At 39.6% G+C, this 18,765-nt stretch overlaps 1 protein-coding gene across 1 annotated transcript; it reads right to left on the bottom strand.

Moving 5' to 3' along the window:
• Window positions 1-1,467: 1,467 nt before the first annotated feature.
• On the bottom strand, window positions 1,468-18,444 carry LOC119145542 (carbonic anhydrase 3-like). Its single transcript, XM_037382126.1, has 7 exons — window positions 18,239-18,444; window positions 17,150-17,347; window positions 9,441-9,559; window positions 8,528-8,620; window positions 7,533-7,598; window positions 6,498-6,653; window positions 1,468-2,689 (listed from the first exon to the last, which is right to left on the bottom strand). The coding sequence occupies exons 1-7, from the start codon at window positions 18,282-18,284 to the stop codon at window positions 2,570-2,572; spliced, it is 798 nt and encodes a 265-aa protein (XP_037238023.1). The 5' UTR covers window positions 18,285-18,444; the 3' UTR covers window positions 1,468-2,569.
• Window positions 18,445-18,765: the final 321 nt, after the last annotated feature.

Here is an 18,765-nt window from a genome sequence, read left to right on the forward strand (position 1 = left end):
CTTAACTGACAGAACCCAGACAGCTCCTTTGCAAGCATGACTGGGAAATCACCGTATCATTAAAAAACCCCTGAGATTACATGTTCCAGATTTGCAACATTATAAATTGCATTAAAGATAAAGCCTGCTCTGAGCTCTAAGACATGCAACTGATCTTAATAAAGCACATGATAAAATAACTTATATTGTAATTCAGAGCAAGTTACACATTGTAGAAAAATATTCTTTCCTTCAAAATTAATGAAGCAACGTATCAGCAAACAGATATGCTAATATACTGCCGAACTGACTGGAGAAAACCAAGTGAAAAGTAGAAATGTATTTATAGTATTGTTTTCTCACATTTTCACACATCGGGAAATTGCCGCCTTCACCTGAAGGCAGGAAACACTGGGTATTCTATCAGAACCCTGTCCTGCATGGTCAATGATGCTCTGTGACTTGCGTTCCTGTTCAGAGTAACATCAGTTACCAGATACAGATTCCTTCCTGATACTGTTTTAGATATTTACTTATAAGTTTATGAGAAAAAGGAATCTTTATGGACTAAACCTTTCTCTACAGTATAAAGCACAATCCAGCAGCATGTTCTTATCCCTACAGCTAACACTGTGTTGGATACTGGCGGTCAAACACAAAGCTATGCTTTGAACTGTCCTGGAATGACTCAGCTGGGAAGAAATCACATTTAACCAAGTTTTTTTTGAAAAAAATATGTTTTCAACCTGCATAGACTTTATTGGTGTAAGTCATGCATCTGAGTAAGTGTAAGTATATACATGTAAGACAATCTGTGTCAAAGTCAGCAGTATGTGCATGCAATGTAAACAGATGTTAACTCATCTGAATATTTCACATGTGGCTACAAATGAAAAATGCAAACATGAACTGAAACTTCCAGCCAAAACACTACCTATTCGAAGGAAGAAAACAAAATGAGGACACAGGCCAGAAACTTTCACAGTGGGGATCCTGAAGACAGGGAGCATAACCCTTGTCTCCTCACCAAGTTCAGGAACATCCTCCTGCCCTAGAACGTGGCACCTAAGAGTGCAGCCACTGCCAGAACAGCAGCTACTTCTCAGATTCCCAGAGCTCAGTGTAAATTACCATTCAGATTAATGATTTGAAATACACACTGAACTTTTCCATTGTGCGATCAACTTGTGAAAGAGTTGATTCATGTGACACCACAAGAAAGCCACTGTCAGAATAGGGTGATCGCACTAAAAGAATAGCTGTGGATGTCTCAATGAGGTAGCATATTTAAGATGCTATTTCCTTACTTGCTGTCACATGAAATACAATGAGTACTCTTGTAATTCAAACAAAGATCTGAAAAAGGTACCACCCATCATCAATTTCCATGAAGGTGTATTACAGAAGACACGGACAAGTCCTTCTTTAAAATTCTGTTATTTTTACATGTTTCTAAAACCAAAAAAAACCATACAGAACAAAAAATTCTTAAGTAAATGTATTTATTATTGTTGGATTTTTTAATGCAGAAATACTGTTATTTCAAGTATAGGCTTACAATGCTGTTTCACTGTTCTTCATGCCAAAACAATGCACGTTTGGCCAACATGGCCAACAAAAAATGGTCAACTGCATTCTGCTCAGGAGGGTCAAACGGTGGTTTCAGATATTTATGTCCAAATCTCATTGACAGCAGGATCAATTACATTTGCACATGAAGTGAGAATGTGCCTCAAAAAAACCCCACTAAGATTAAGAACTCTTGCTATCTTAACACCTTTTTTATACAGAAAAGTCACTTGTATACATGGAGAAAATACATATTCAGGGTACGAAGATGAAGTTCTTAAAATCCATGTCGCTTTGATTGTTACAACATTAAAATGCAAATTAGTCTTTTAATATGGACTACAGTTGTGACACCCACCAGAAACAGCTCTTCCCCTACTCCACAGTTTTAACTACGTATAGCTCAGTTAATACAATTTTCAGAACAGACCTCTGTTTCACCTGTCCATTGTTTTCAGTTAAAAGCTTAGTTCTTTTATCAATGGCTGTGAAGCAATTTTCTATCCTTTTATATTTTATGTGAGTATCAAATACCAAAAGAGTGCTTTCGTATGTTTCCAAGAATGCCTTGTGCATTAACCGGTGCAGCTTAGAGCAGAATATGAATAATGCTGAAAACAACTAATGAAAAATATGGCTTTATGCTGAAAAAAATTACTTCTTTTAACTGCAGCCTCTTTAGCATGGAATAAGGCAAGCACCAATGGACATGTGGGCAATAGCAAATGGTTTTGTAGCCATTAGTAGCATCTTCTATCATCCTCTTTACTATTAACAAAAGCTAATGTTAAAGCAGTTATGAAAAGCCAAGTAGATGTCTACTTGCATTTTAATGATAGGATTTGCCTAAGTAAATGTTATCCTCTGAAAGTGAAATTCACATTTCATGACTCAAAGTTTCAGCCTCCAGACTTACAGCTGGAGTTCTGTCTAAATGCAACAGAGGGCACAAAACAAAACCATCTCTTAGTTCTAGTTCTAGAGGTCACCTCGCTCAGGGACACCCAACCTGAGTCAGGTCCTAGAGGAATGATGCGCTCACCATCCTGAAATACCGAGGCTGCGTCGGGCGCCAGTTATCAACCAGGGGGAGATCAGGTTCATTCTCAGCATTCTTGGATAGGCTGCGGAGCTTCGCCATCTGCAGGAGAGCAAAAATCAAAGTGTCCTGATGGAAATCCCTCGGGATCAAATCCACAGCCCAACAATTAAACCAAGCTGGAGAGAGTGTCTCCTTCAAAGTTGTGAAGATATCCTTCACCTCATTATCACAAGAATGGTATTCATGTTCTTTTCCTAGCCACAATATTCTTAGAAATAGTGAAGACAGAAAAAAAGGGTCCTATCTGAACAGAACTGTGAAATGTAAGGTCATTTATGTACTGTCTGCAGAACTGTGTACAGTCACAGAAACTGAGCAAAGTCCTCAGAAAATGCAACTAGAACAGCCTATGTCCTAATAAACCTCTCCTACTCTAACCTAACCCTGCCTTAGTGGCTGACAGCTAAGAAGCCTCTGGAATTGCAAGGTGTTAAGGCTAAATTTAAACTAATTGTTGATTTCCATGGTGGATCTGTAGCAGAGGACATATTCTGCTGCAGTGACACAAAAAAATCCATTATCAATAACAGGAAAGTAAAACCAGATAATGACTTGGTCAAAGTTTCAAATGGTTTGTAAACAGGGCCTGCAGCCTGACTCTCCCTGGCCTTTTTATTTTTTAACCAAGGTATGGTTTTTTGGGGGGATGCCATGAGTTCTGTCCATGCTCTTCAAATAATGCTCTTCCTCTACTGCTTTTCAGTTTTCAGAGGATGCAACACATATACCCACTTACAGATACATAATCTTCATTTGCTGTCACTGGCATGCACAAGATTGGACAGAAAGTGCATCAGCTCTGATTCAGACACTTGAGACCTCCCTGTTTGGCTTATTGTGAAAAGGATGCATACACTTTCCTGCGTGTACACTTGAATGGCACACATCAGCTTTGTTTGCAAGTAGCTTCGATATGCTGATGTATCTAGCAGAGTTCAAGTCCAATAGAAGCAGAACCTCTGTCTGGGCTGTAAAAGCTGGGTTCACTGTGATGATAATAATTCCAGTTTAGGGACTGAACTAGCTCAGGCATCTCAGCACTGATCTTCACTACAAGGCTCAGAAAAGCCAGCTATCTCAAGTTTGCCTGAATAATGATGAGGTCACATTTATAACCAGAATAATATGCACCAGCTGGATTATTCACCTGAAATTAAATTTCAGATTTCAGATGAAGAATAATTTGTATGGGAACAGCAGGAGATAAAAATAGTTTATCAGTTTTGTTAATACTGAAAGTACTATTGGAGAAGAGATTACTAGGTTTTATTATTATTTGTGGAATATCTGCCCTACTTAGAAAAAAAAAAAAAAGCACATATTCAGGCTATAGCTACATAAAGGTGAAAAAATGTGTCTGCAATTGGATAGTTATTCCACAGTTAAATTCCCATCCTTTCGTCAAAACTAATCTAAACAGATAGACCACCAACACTGTAGCTCACAGGGATTTCTGGTAAATTAAGTTTTCCTGTAGAGTACTGATTTGCAGTGACTGCACTTATCCATGTGGCTAATATACTATTACCATCTGGCTGCAAAAGCATCCAAGCAATCCACTGTAAATGCACAGGCACTTGAAATAATTACTATTAATGAGGCTGACATGGCAGTACACTTTCTAGGATTAGAAATAATTGGCAACACAATCCTCTTTCATAAATACATTATTTAGACTGCAGGCATGCTGGAGTGAGAAAAGGCTTTCATTGTATTTGTATACAGTACCTCGCATACACTGCCAATTCTGCCTGAAAAGTGGTTATCCTGGGATAAGACCCAATCTATATGTCTATATAACTATACTACATCTATATGTATGTACATCCTTTTTATGTTAAATGCTCCATTTTTTCTACAGTAGGGCCAGTTAGAGAACAGCCTGTATGTCTCCCCAAATTCACTAACTTTAGATAAGCTGAAAAAAAGGCCATGACCAAAATACAGCAGTGATCAAAAAGTGTTTGCACAAAGCTGGATCAATGATGTGATTAGTTATTCCTTTAGAAACACCTTTTAAATCAGAGATGCTTGGTAACGACGACACTTTTCCCAACAAAATCTGTAGCTGATCTTCTGTAATATAAACCCCTAAGCAGATTTAGTTTGTGGAAACCAGTCAGACCATACTTCTATTTTTCACACAAGTACCAGCTTCAAAATAGCCCACATATTTTAATTTTCAAATGGGCAGGGAAACAGGAGGCAGATCAATTCAGTAAGCTGTGAAAATTAAGCTGTAAATGAACACATTACCATATTTCATCTCTTGCCACCTAAGCTTCTCATCATACCCAAATTCTATTCTTCAAAAGGTAAAGAGCCACATAAATACAAAGTACTAGAAAATAGTCAGTCACTTGATTAATGTTCATGTTCTCACTACCCTGGAGTCTTGAAATTTGTGATATTTTATGATTATAGTCTGCTGAGTAGAGGAACAATCTCAGATGAGAAAACTGACTTGTGTGGTACGAGTAGAATCACAGGCTGAAATGATTGTGATGAAAGAGGGCATTTGAATTTCTATAAATGGGATTGAAGGAGAATGAGGATTAACAATAAATACTTCTTTATGGTAAGTGACCAGAGAAGGCTTTCAAATTAACAAGAAATTATAGTTATCTGATGCTGCTCCTGTTTGTGAAAATTTCGCTGGTATACCTTCCAGAAAAAAAGGGTTATTAAGCACCTGATACAACACTTCTGTAATTTTCTTGGTTATGTGGTGCCGTCTAGAATATGGGGCAGACAGAATCACCAATCCCATTGAATGAGTATTCTGATAAAAAATATTTGGGAAAGAAGCATGCTATAAAAGATGTATTTGCAAAGTAGAATGTTCAAGAAGTCAGAAATGCTCAGCTGCATTAGGTGAGAACACTGGACTCCTGCTTCATTCAGTGCACAATATAGTTAGAGTACCTGACCATCCCACTGCATTTCATTCCAGATGGTCATTTTTTCACTGCAGCTTTATTTCATAACTTGTCTAGTGACTACGCTCAAGCATTCAGCACGGTAAGCAATGAACACTTTATGTGAGGAAGCTTGAGCCAACAGAAATGGTTGAAAAAATCATGCATAATCAAAGTTGTTGGTGGAAGCTTAACATAAGCTTTAGCTAAATGTGTCAATGTCCTGCTCTAAATGGTTGCAGGAGAATACAAGTTAATGGCTTGAGCTCGCCTACACTGGCTCTTGGTGTAATGCAGTGTTTTGAGCTCTGCGTAAAATACAGGGTATGAGCCACATCCAGCTCCATCCTTTCCTACTAGCAAAAGTTAGTATCGTGGGAACACAGGGACTGGGAAACAGAGAACTACTCCTTTCTTTAGCTGATGCCACAAGAGCTCTCTTGCCCACAGGAGCAAGAACTCTCATATATAGTAACTACTGCTTGCTGTCAGTCACACTCCAAACTGCTGAAAACCCTTACCATCTACACTGTGTTATGATTTTACTGATTTATAAAGCTCTCTGATATCTGTGGATTTGAACCACCATGATGTCTGACATGGGCTAGGAAACAATGAGCCCTTCCAAGTAGAGAAGGTCATTATCTCTGCTCTATTAGTTAATGTAGGAGTCATACAGAGGCGGATAAGAGATGTGTCTAACAGGTTGATTGCATGTACTAGGTTGTAGACTGCAGTCATCTGAAGATTTTTACAGGTTCCTTATGGAGTCCCAGAGTAGTTTCTAAGGCATTCAGTTCTTCACTGTGATCTTAAGCATGCAATCTCTCACAGAATCCAACGAGCATTTTCGCTTTTAAAAGAGTAAGATCAGATTATGGCATGTAACTAAAATGAAGTAGGTAAAATATAATCTATTTGACGTTTACCTGGTCTGAGCTGACTATGATAGGCTCTCTAAGAATAATCCAGGTGATGCACTCTTCGCAAGGTGGAGTAGTAAAAGACCCATGGTAGGTCCAGTAGTCACGAGATTTAGGGAAAAGAATTGAAGGATCGAAGTTTGTAAAAGGAGCTTCTTTCCCCTTTAAATAAAACACAACAAAAACAAACACAAAACTCTTCAATAGCTCCAGTCAAAGTCAGGCCCAGATGCAGCTCTGTTTTTTTAACAAACAGAGAGACTCAGATACTTCAAAGGAACAAACTAAGAAAACTAAGCAAACATCTACACAAGACATAATGATGCAGTGTAAAGTAAGTGGACTGAATGACCCTCACAGATGGGCCCAGAGAAGCATGACACAACATAAACTCCATGATGCTACTTCTTGTTCCTGAGCTAACTCCTCTGAAGCAGTGTCCAGTACTAACGTGCTTCACCCATTTCTGTGCAGAAATTGTCCTCCTTCTGGCCTCCTTTCTTATGGAAATTCTGCCTATCTATTGAATATTGGATTAGGCCACCATGCAATGAAGGAGGCAGGTACTCTAGATTTATAATATTTCTGCTAACAACAAACAAGACAGCCTATGAAATGTGAGATTCTTATCACATAATGTTATCTGAGACACAGATGTCTATACTCAGTGGCATTTCCAAAGGTCCATTAGGCAACCTATTCCAAGGCCAAATGGACCAATTGATAAAGGCGCCTTTCTTTTGTCAGTGACCACTGAGGGAATAAGACTCCATGCCTAGCTTTTAGGTGAGTAAAGTCTGGCAAGATGACTCTCATTTTCACAAAAATATAAGGCCCATGAAAGCCAAAGAAGGCTCATATGTAAATGGAAGAAATTACTTTTCTTGTTAAGGAAAAGCTACACATGTTTTTGTTCACAAGGATATTCTGGCAATGTTGCAGAGTAGAATTTGAACACTAGAAAGTCATGCCTCTTGATTTTTTCTTTTTTTCCTGAGAATTTTAAGCAATCTTCCTATAGTGAAAAGCCAATATAACTACCTTTGTTTTGATGGCATTTATTTCTTCAAGAATTCTCTTCATCTCTGGTTTGGGAGTTTCCCCTACCTGTAAAGAAGAAAGCATCAGCTAACCAAAGAGTTCTGCTTGGTCAGTTCTCTTCCTGATCCTATTTTTTTTATACATGCATCTAAACATGCATCAACCATAAAATTACCATGCATTAACCCAATCTATCACCAATCTATCACCAATCTACAACCCTACCAGCTTAGTAAGCTATGTCTTCTGTCTGTACCCCAACAGATATTATGATCCAAACAAGGAAATTGTATCAGTACAGAAACTCATGGTTAATTTCACAATACAGCTACTTCTGTTGACATTGAATTTTCTAACAAAGATAAACAACTCTTCAGACTCAAGTACAGAAGTTGGAAAAAGTTTCATTCTAGTTTAAAAACTGGATTTCATGGTCAGATCTACTGTTCGCAATTGCTGATCTCAACACAGTCATCCATCTATCTCTAGTGAATATTAATTAAACAAGAAAGAGTAAAGGCCAGTATTTCAGGCTAAGACTGCATGCCCCCAAAAGGGTTTTTAAAAAGGACGAGTTACATTTATTGTCTGTGAGTTAGTTTTGCCTGTGAGAAAGTTCATTAAAAGCCCAGGAGTGGCATCTGTCCTTGAAATCAGTCCATGACTGGCATAGAACACAGCTGATTGCTATTTGTCAGAGGGCTACTATTGACATTGTGTCCCCAAAGCAGAAGCAAATACATCTGGATTTACAGTTTCCACCAGCCAAATAGTGACACAATAGCTGATGGGAGAAGTGTGTGTAGTACTGGATACCATTTGAAATAACATGACTCGTGCTCTATAACTTGTAAAGCATGCGTTACTGAAAGTCAAGACCTTCAATGTGCTATGATCCCTAGAAAATATATTCAGAGGGTTTTGCTTTTTTAACCTTGCAAGAATAGAAAACTCTATAGCAGCAGTACAAAGAAGGGTTGCACACTTCTACTTACCTGCAAAAATATGGCCAAAACAGCTATTCCATCAGTTCTTCTCACAGCATCAAGGTAATTACTGTATTTGGGATTCCAGTGTAACAAATGTAGCTAGAAACAATGACAAATGTAAAAACCCCACCCTTATCAGCCATGAGAGGTTGAATTTAGAGTTCTTTGTATAAATGAGAGAGTAGTTTGGGGCAACAAACAATGAGGATTAGGCCTTCAAAAAAAAAAAAAAAAGGGACAGCAATTCATGTATGAGATATATCAGCCATATATTAACATTTAGACTACTATTTTCTTTATAATAACCCATAAACATCTCAATACAGAAATTGCAAAAAAGAACAGTAATCTCAAAGCTGAACACAGAAAAGATGCTTAAGCAAGCAGGTGGAACATGCATTTCAGAAGTCATTACTGATACGATTCGTTTCCACGTGGCTTTCAAATTACAGCATTTCTAACGAAGAATCTGTATGAATGTAAGCGCTGTGTATTGATAGTCTACAGTTCTCATCTTCCCCTACAACCCTGAAGTGGTAAAAATAAAGGTAACACATTCTTCCTCCTTTCTGTCACAATAATTTTAGACTTCTGCTATAATACTGTACTTTTAGAATACTGTTTTAGTAAGTTTGCATTGCTTCTCGGTGATTTAGTCTTGCTACCTCATGTTTCAAGCCATATTGGTTTGAGAACATGCAAACTTTTGTTTCATATAGTACTTTTCCTTATGCTGTGAGAATTACTTCAACCTGATTCACATTTATAAGAATCGATGGGAGTAAGAATAAAATGTCACAGATAAATAAACAGAAAGAACACCTTGAAAAGCAGAGAAATGACAAATTTTGTCCCACCTGAATGATAATGCAAATGTTGTTTTACACCCTATTTCAAAGTAAAAAGCAGCGACTCTTACCTCTCCTGCATATCTCACTCCATTCACAACATGCTCAGAGCCATGGTCATCAGATGAACCCCAGTGAAAGTGAAGCTGACGCAGCCTGTAGACTCCAGGAAGTGGCCCACCTCTCAGCACTGCAATTGATAATCTGCAACAGCATTAGACTCTAGTATCTTCTAATTCTTTTAAAAGAAATAGATATGCATTTAAAGTATTTATATACATATTTACTGTACAGATGCTCTACATTTTGAGTACTGAGTACCTCTTGGAAATCTGCACTGAATTTAGTACCACCTCAGGCAATCATCTTCAGCTATATGCAAAGACACCCGGACAAGACTGAAAAATGTGATACAAGATCTATAGAAGAACTATACTTTTCTAAAGTATTATCTGGAGGCATAGTGAAATACATTAGGTTATCAAAAATGGCAGGAGATGTCTAAGCCCCTAATCAGAACAGTCAAGACTCTAGAATTATTCTTCTTGCCTTAAGGTAGACATTCAACAGATGGTGACCCAAATCACTCTCCGGACTCCACTGATTAAATGTGACTCCTCTGTTGACTAGAATGGGAATTTTGAGACATAATCCACCTACTTTTAAAAGCCCACATAAGACACCTAAATTTGGATGCCTTAATCTTCCCCTGAATGCCATCTAATATCTACCTATATCAAAGCACAGAAAAATAGCCACGATTAAGATCAACTGCTGAAGTGCTAGTTGATAAACAAATTCCCACAAAACACTACAAACTATGTTTCTTACTGCAGGCTATGACTTATTTGTTTTAAAAGCTATAAAATTACTTATGCTATGATGGCTGCTCCCTCTGGCTGTGGAAAAGGAAAAAGAAAACAGCAAATGACTCAGAAAAGCAATTGCTGAGAATGCAAGCTATTTTCCTGATGAATAGTGCAGCCGGTGATGCACAATACCTGTACTCTAAATAATCTTAACATTTTTACATTCTGTGTTAAACGAAGGTGATGTATTTGAAAGGATCTCACAATAAAAAGGGAATAACTGCTTCACGTTCATAAAATACTAATTAATATTAAGTTCTCATTCACTTTATTTGGAGATAGGAGTTACAGCATTCCTATAAACTATTCAGCAGTTCTAAACAGGTCCTTATATACTACAGGAAAAATCCTTAAATCTGAAAAGGAACTAAATCTATTCTCATCTCAAGAAATGAAGTACTGAGAGTATTTTTTACTGAACATTAAGAGCAAGCTGTTATTTAAAAAAAATTCTTTTTACTTGTTCCCACAGACAGTCAGTACTGTGGTCAACGCAGACGCGGTAACAGTAGTAACTGGCAAGGCCATCAACTCTCCATTAAAATAGATCTGTAAGTCCAAATAATCCAGTTTAAGGTAAAAACGTGTCATTATTTCCACTGATGGGCCATCAGCAGACATTTTTGATTGGGCATTAGGTGCAGCCCTGTATCACCTTGTGCCAACACATTCCTGCTTTACTCATCTATACTATAAATAGACAGTAGCTTTTACTTAGCACACTTTAAGCAGACAGAATGATGCAAAGAATAAGATGCCTATAAACCAACATATCCTGCAGGAAATTTCTTTTAATGCAGGTTTATTTCTTTTAATTTCAAATGTGTAATATAAAACACAGAAATACATGAAATTACAACACAAGTAAATGTAATATCCTTATGCTTTAAGAATAAAAGAGTTACAAGAATAAAGTTCTCCAGTATTTAAAACATAAAAAATCCCAAACTGTCTGCACTGCTCAAAGTTAGTAAAATAAATATTTTTTTTTAAACATGTGGCTTGGAACTTAATTTCTAAAGGTATCTTTATCCTCTTGGGTTTTTGTTTTCAGAAAATACTAACACAAAGAAATACACACCCATATAACAGGAAAAGAATATGAAGTAAAATTTTATAAAAGAAACTATGGTATCTTAAAATTACTTTTTAGTGGTGTTAAAATACAGCTTTATTTTTATACATCTACATTTTTATATGTAACAATGAATCATTCTAACAATTTTTACATAGGAAATGTTCACCTTAAATGTCTGACTCTCCCAATTTTAAGGCTGTGATAGGTGTTTTCCTACCATGAAACACAAAATGATGCTTTTCTAGAAGGCCCCATGACTCACTCTGAGCTTCTATGACACTGCATGAAATGAAAAGCAAAAGCTTTAAAAAAGGAGCCTGCAGGCTCACTTCCTGATATATGGGCAGCCAGCTTTTCTCTTAGTCCTCTGAAACACTGTGTAATCCTTTCACATGGCTAGCTGAATGGCTGGACTTACTTCTGACTACTGGAAGTGTTACTTCTGACTATTGGAAGTGTGGCATTTCTCTTCCTGTTTCTGCTCTACAGGAAGTAAGAGGATGGCCACAGCAGCCGTACTAAAATGCAACTCCCTCAAACATGCTGTCATTGAAGTAACATGGCTCAGCTGCTGGAATATACAAAGCAGTCCCGGAAGGCAGGAAAAAATTATTTGCTCCTTTTTGGCACCTTACTATTGCAAACTCTCATTCCACTGCTCAGTGACTGACTCTTTTTATATGGGTTTTCACATCACTCTCCACTAGTTCCTGACACCAGACATAAAAATGTCATGTCAGCCTGAAGTACTTGCTCAAATGCCGTGTGTCTCCCCACCCACACTGAAGAACGGTCTATCACAGAACAATCCTACATGGACACACACATGGGCATCATTTCCAGTAAAAAAGCTCACCTTTTATTCAACCCATCATAAACTGAGCAGCATGAGACAGAACTGGCTAATAAAAGAATAGATTTTTTTCCACTATCAGTGTAATCACCGAGGCAGATGTTTGGCCCCAGAGAGGGCAAGTGCTGCACAGAAGGATGTAACCAAGGAGAGAAAAAACTGTATCTGTCTGTTTACACAGCAAAATGAAGCTGTCAAACAGCTTGAGTGGAGATGGCTGCTCCACTCACTTTGCTTTAGGTAGCAGGGTGATTTTAACAACAGAAATGTTACAAGAAGGTTTTGAAGTAAGCGCATCCATTTGCTGAGAAGCTTAGGCAGAGGTCTGATTTTTAATCTGTGCTAATGTCAATTGTCACCTCTCCTCACTAAGGTAAAATTGGCAGAGTTATGCCTACACAAATGTCCTCCCTGTTTCCTGTGAAGGTATACCATGAAAGTGCGGTGGAAAAACACAAGGAGCACCAGACAGACTTACGAGGTGAGTTGTTTATAAACGTGAGAAGAAATAACTGTTCTTACAAGATTTACGATCCTCACATCCTGCCAAATCCACAAAATGAACTGGTGAACCACAGTGAAATTAAATTAGTAAGGTATTACTGCGTGACAATTGAAAAAGACACATTACCTTTGTTATGCTGCTTTATAACAGAATCTAACAGTGCAGTATAAAACCCTCAGCTTTTTAATGTCACTGCCACATTTCGCATGTTATTAAAAGGCCTCTGCTCAGAAGAGGTTCTCTGTACCAAAACAGTCTGGTTAACTGCAGGAATAAAATGTGTTTCCTGAAGGGTTTTGGAACTGAAATTTCAGTTCTCACTGAAATTTTCTTTAAGCAAGCACTGAATAGATAGCCAGAATTACTTTTGTTTGTATTTGAACTTTGTACTCTTACAGGGACAGACTGGGAAAGAGAAGTGTCTAACAGAAGTCTGTCAGGGTGCCACCCACTCTCAGCTGCACTGTAACACAACCTTTCCAGTTTTGTGCCTCTTGATCACAGCCTGTTCATGTGAGGTCCCAAATCATCTTTGTTTGTGATCTATGCTAGGGCTGAAAACTGAGAGACCACTGCATAACTGTAGCCTCAGCATGTCCTTGAATGTTCAAGCATTTTTACCTCTAACAATGGAATTTCAAAGTTAACAGAAAGTCATCTCCTAAATTCCCTGTATCCAGGCTCTGCAGTGCTCATGTTAATGCTCAGTACATTCACACAGACACTGTAAATGGTAGATGTGTTAAACACTGAAGGAAGAATTTAACTTTGCTGCTTTTTGTGGTATGCAGCATAGCCATCAAGTGGCATGTACCACAGCTACATAAGCGCTGGGATTTAGCTGTGCTATTCTTGTAATGGCTACTGGCTTGTTCCAGTGTAAATTCAGTACACAAAATGTTAAGTAACTTTTTGCCAGAATCAATGAAAACGTAAGTGTCTATGGACAGACTTCACCCAGTTTTAATTAAAGTGACTGGGTTCTGTAGTCACTGTTTTAGAACCAGTCAACAAATAAATGTTTATTCACCAGAAGTTCATAATTAAAATCTCATTTGCAAAGACAGATGAGATTTCCCACAAAGTGGTACTCTAGGAACTGCTGTCCAAAAGCACTAATGATGCTAAGAGATCAATATGCAACAAGCTCTCACTACTTACAGTAACTGGCTCTAATGGTTTGGGGTTTGGGGTTTTTTTTGCATCATCCACTTCCAAAGGCACACATTCCTTTGAGAAGAAATCGAAAGATTCTGCAAGCAGCATCAAGGTAACCTTGTACGAAAGTGTGCCTGCACTGAGGTGTTGCAAGGCATTAAATGTCATCTATCAGAAAGAAAAAAAAAGGAGAAGTAGGAATCTGTTTGGCTGGTGAACCTCCATAGAAAGTGACAAGGAGGTAACAAAAACTGTGAAGATGGAAGAAGGTATCCATTTGACGTAGCCTTGGTGTACCTCTCCTTAGTCGATGTGTCTGGGTTCCAGTACAAGCGTTATGTATCTTTACTGTTTTATTAAACTGAACACCTTGATCTAACTATCTAATGAAGGTATTACAAAGAAAGCCAAAAGGTTATTAATTGCAAGGAAGTCACAAGCTATGTAAGTCACACAGCATCATGACAATGGTCCCAGCAGTTAGGTGCTCTCAGGAAAGTTCCCCGGCACAAGTATTTTTGGAATTTTAAAAGCAAATGGATTCTGCTAGTAGAAATAAGATTGCAGCCCTAATTCAAAACAAAACCAGTCACTGCTGGATCTAAAGGAGTATCTGAGTTGCCATTCAGACCAAAACACATAGCAGGGTTATGCTGCCAAAGTACGTAAGTTCTGGTGTGGGTTTTATTTGGCACAGCCACCTAGGAGGTTTTAATTTCAGCTCTCATTTCTTTCCTGGATTTTGAGACTCCAGCCTCCACCTGCAATGGTTTTACAGTGTTTAAGGTCCTTCTTCCACATAGATATGGAAAGACAGGCTACAGAGTCCACAACAATCCATTAACTTGTAGGAACAGGCAGCAGCGGCATGACACACCTCCTACAGCAAGTATCTGTCATCAAAGCCTTCAATTGGATAGCAGATTCTTAAAGTCAACCAGACTTTATAAATAACTGGAGATAAATTCTCCAATTCCTTCCACTAGACTAATTCCAAAGATAACAGTAATAAGGTCTCTTTCAACATAACACGCGAATTACATTGGATGGCACTCTTCCCAGGAGCTTCTCTCTAACCATTTCAGTGTAAGAAACTGTCCCAATGGCAAATAGTCAAAGTATTCCAGGCAGAGAAGACACAATGGAGGTAAAACTTAGAGATATCCGAACTAATTTGGTTTACCACTCACCTTTGCAATTTATTCAGCAATTTATATCATCTACCACTAAAGAAAATCTAGATAGCACTACAGATAGTGCATGACCACTCTAACTGAAAAAGTCAGGAAAATAAAAGGAAGCCCTCAGTTTTCTGATTATCTCAGAAATAATTAAGGTAGATACGACAGAGTGATAAACAGGAAGACAGACAGATAGAATGTCTTTGTTCCAAAGGAATAAAAGCTTAATTCCTTTATGATTGCTATTATATATGTACATATATATGTATTATGCAGCTCATGGTACTTTTACAAAAAAATAAGTCACTGTACATATCCTAAAAACCTTAAAACATGCTCAAGTCAGAAGGATTATGCACAGTGGAATCTGTCCTGCAATTAGCATTATATTAGAGAAGGAACACCACCCACAGACTCTGCAGGCAATGGTATAACGAAGGAGACATAACAATAAACACTGAATGATTCTTGCCTTCAAAGAGTTGAGAAATACACCTACTTTTTTCCAGTGAGTCACTTTTTATTTCTGAGATCAGAACACAACAGTTAGTGAGCAGTTCATCTGAAAAAAATTTTCAGAATATTCCAAAACTTTCTGCTTTTTGTGGTCAGTGTTGCATCCATGCTGTCGATTGCTCTGCCTGGATACTCACTCCTGTGCAAAATCTGAGTAATTATAACAATTATTACTTTGACATTTATGCAGAAGATGCAACCATTGATGTATCTGATTCTGTTCCAACAAATACGAGAGATGGTAAAAAATGGTAAGCAATTACTACCAAAAAAATGGTCATGGAAGTCTTCTCATATGCCACAGCTACATCTCTTTACTGATTGATGTATTGTGTTATCTGACACTAATAACATTATTATTCAAATAACATCAAAGATTCCCACTTTGCTAGAAAATTAATCAAACTCTTGACTGCATAGTCATTTATGAGTTTTGATAGTATATTAGCTAGTCCAGCTTCCATACATTTTGATCCTCAGTTTTCACGAAACACAAGTCATTCATTAAAAATCCATTAAATTAAATCCATGCCCATAAATATTTAAGATCAATCAACCTATTAGTAAAATTCCTCCTAGTAATTATAGCTGTCAATCCCAGTGATATTGTAAATTGGAACTTTTCATGCAGTTAAGAAATAAGTCTGTACACTGGAAGACAGATTTTTCAATATTTTACTGAAACCAGTATTTCTTTCTCTTACCAACCCATGTACTATAAATAATAACAAAATTCTGATGACCTTGGTACAAGAATAGAGTGAGGTATGCATTTGGTTATTCCTTTTTATCACAGTACTAATGCAATTTCATACATATTTCAGTAATGATTTTTCCTTTGAAATATGGCCAACAGTATTAACATGAAACGTCAGTGGTTCTGCCAACATAAACTAAATATTTCTAGCACCTGTTAAAGAGAACAGACATATCTCTTCAAAATACGTAACAAACAACCTCTTAAAAGCTATGCATTATATATGCAGCACATTGTGTGTTGTCATAACTACGAGTGGATAAAATATTTTGGACATTAAAGCTTAAACACTGGAGTTTCTCAGCCCTATAATCCTCATTAAGACAAAATCTCATGAATGCCAAAGGGAGTTTTAACTGATTAAATACCGTGACTTTGTGGCAACATCTGGTTCATTACTTCATTTATCAGTAATTACATGGGTACAGTTTTCAAATATTGTAACTTCAGCCACATACATAATTAAAGACATTCTGCTGGGCCTCTCAAATAGTGTGAATGGAATTCAGTCCTCATAGATAAAACCTAAAACCTGGACTCTTTTTTTCCTGGACAGCAACTCAACTGCAGTGGCTTTTGCAAGCTCAGAAATTCACCTTACACCTTAACTCATCCTGCATCAAGCTTCTTTACAGCTCTCTCCACTCCCTAGGATTTTTTACCTACGAACTTTAAAAGTAGGCCCAAGCCTTTTCCAGCAGTTGAGCAGGGCACTGGAGTCACGGATACTGGTACATCACACACAGGCAGTACACAAAAACCTTCCGACAGACGTGAACATTCAGAGCACACACTGTCTTCCAAGCAACTTGAGGAACAGTCATTGATGTATAATGACAGCTTGAGATTAAAACAAAACTAACCTGATCTATCGAATGAATCATCAAATACAACTCTGCAGGTTTTCCCATTATTGAGGATGGTCTTAGCTGCACCAGGATCATAACTAGCAAACCATGGTAGTAGGGAGCGATCATAATGCACGTCTTTGTTATTGATTTCAATAGGTGACTGATGGCGTCCTTTGGCAATTGGGTAATTTTTGTGCCACTGCTCTGGTCCTAGGAAAAAATACAGAGAAACATCATGAAAACCCTCTCCAGCCAAGTATGAATTATAGTTCTGTTACAATGAATGCAAGCTCGGCTTTGCTTAGTTACAGAACATCAATTAAATGTATTAATAAGCAGGTTACTAATCACCTGGTTGTTAGTCATGCTCTGTCAAGAGTTTCACTGTATAAAAGCTATTAGATTATTCTAGCTGGAATACTGGATATTGCAAGTCATTCAACTGAACCTGAAATCTCATAGCAACCTCTAGACTTTACTTATTAGAAGACTGACAATACACCAAGAAAGGAAACCAGAGGTGTACGCTCCCAAATCCAGCCGTGGCTAGAAATAGGATGAGGTATACCCAAGCGATTCAAATGTGGCACCATGTACCCATCTGGAGAGAGAAAAGGCCACCGATACCTGAAGAAGACAGGAATTTGAAATGTGGAACAATTATCTGCATGGTTTTATCAAGAACTTCACGTGGAAAAAAGCTGACCAAGGGAGGCCGCGCGCAGCCCACCGGGATTCCCATCCCTGCACGTGGGAGGGACAGTGGCTGCGCCGCTGACCGGCACCGCTCTTCCTGCACCAAGGCCAGCCTCAGGCTGGCTTGTAGAGCTGTGTCAAATTTTGAATTCTATTAACAGTAGGCAAACTGACGTTACTTAACCTAGAGACATCTGCCACCGCCTCTCCTTTCACCAGCCTCGCCTCCTGCGCACTGCGAGCCACCACCTAGGGGCCGCGCTGCCGCACAGGCCCCGGCCCGCCTGCAGCCCGTGTCCCCCCCGGCCGGGCCCAGCCCGGGGGCCTCCCGCCGTGCCTGGAGTCTGCCCTGACCCGCAGCCGCGGAGCAGCCGGGCCGGGCGGCGGCCCCGCGCCCCCGCTCACCGTTGTCGCTGTCGTAGCCCCACGGATAGTAGTTGGGGTTGATCATGGTGTGGCTGCCCCCCGCGCCGCGCCTCTGCCTCTCCCGACGGCTCTGGCAGGACGGTGGCCTCGTCTCACGGAAGCTTTTTATAGACTCCCGCCAACTCCGTGCCCTTCCCCGGCGGCGGGCCGGGGGGGACAGCAGGGCCCCGGCCGCCGGGGGCGGGGAGAGCCGCGCTGCCTCGCACCGCCCTGCCTCGCACCGCCCGGCCGCCGCCCCGCCGCTCCCGCCGGGCAGCCGGGCGCCCCCGCCCCGGCCCGCCGCCCCCCGCCCGCTGCGGCCGCCGCGGCTCCTCAGAGCTGCCGCGGGGGACGGGGGCTGCGGGGGTCCCGCAGGGTGCGGGGTGCAGCGGGTGATCCCGGCGTGGGGGACCCGGCACGGCTGCCCAGCGGCCCGGGAGCTGCGGGGAAGGGAGCCCAGCCGGGCGGGCGCTGGGAAGGCCTGGTGAGGGGAAGGGGCTGCTGCCGCCTGCCCCGGCGCCCAACAA

Source organism: Falco rusticolus, chromosome 3 (assembly GCF_015220075.1).
Source record: "Falco rusticolus isolate bFalRus1 chromosome 3, bFalRus1.pri, whole genome shotgun sequence".
NCBI lineage: Eukaryota > Metazoa > Chordata > Aves > Falconiformes > Falconidae > Falco > Falco rusticolus.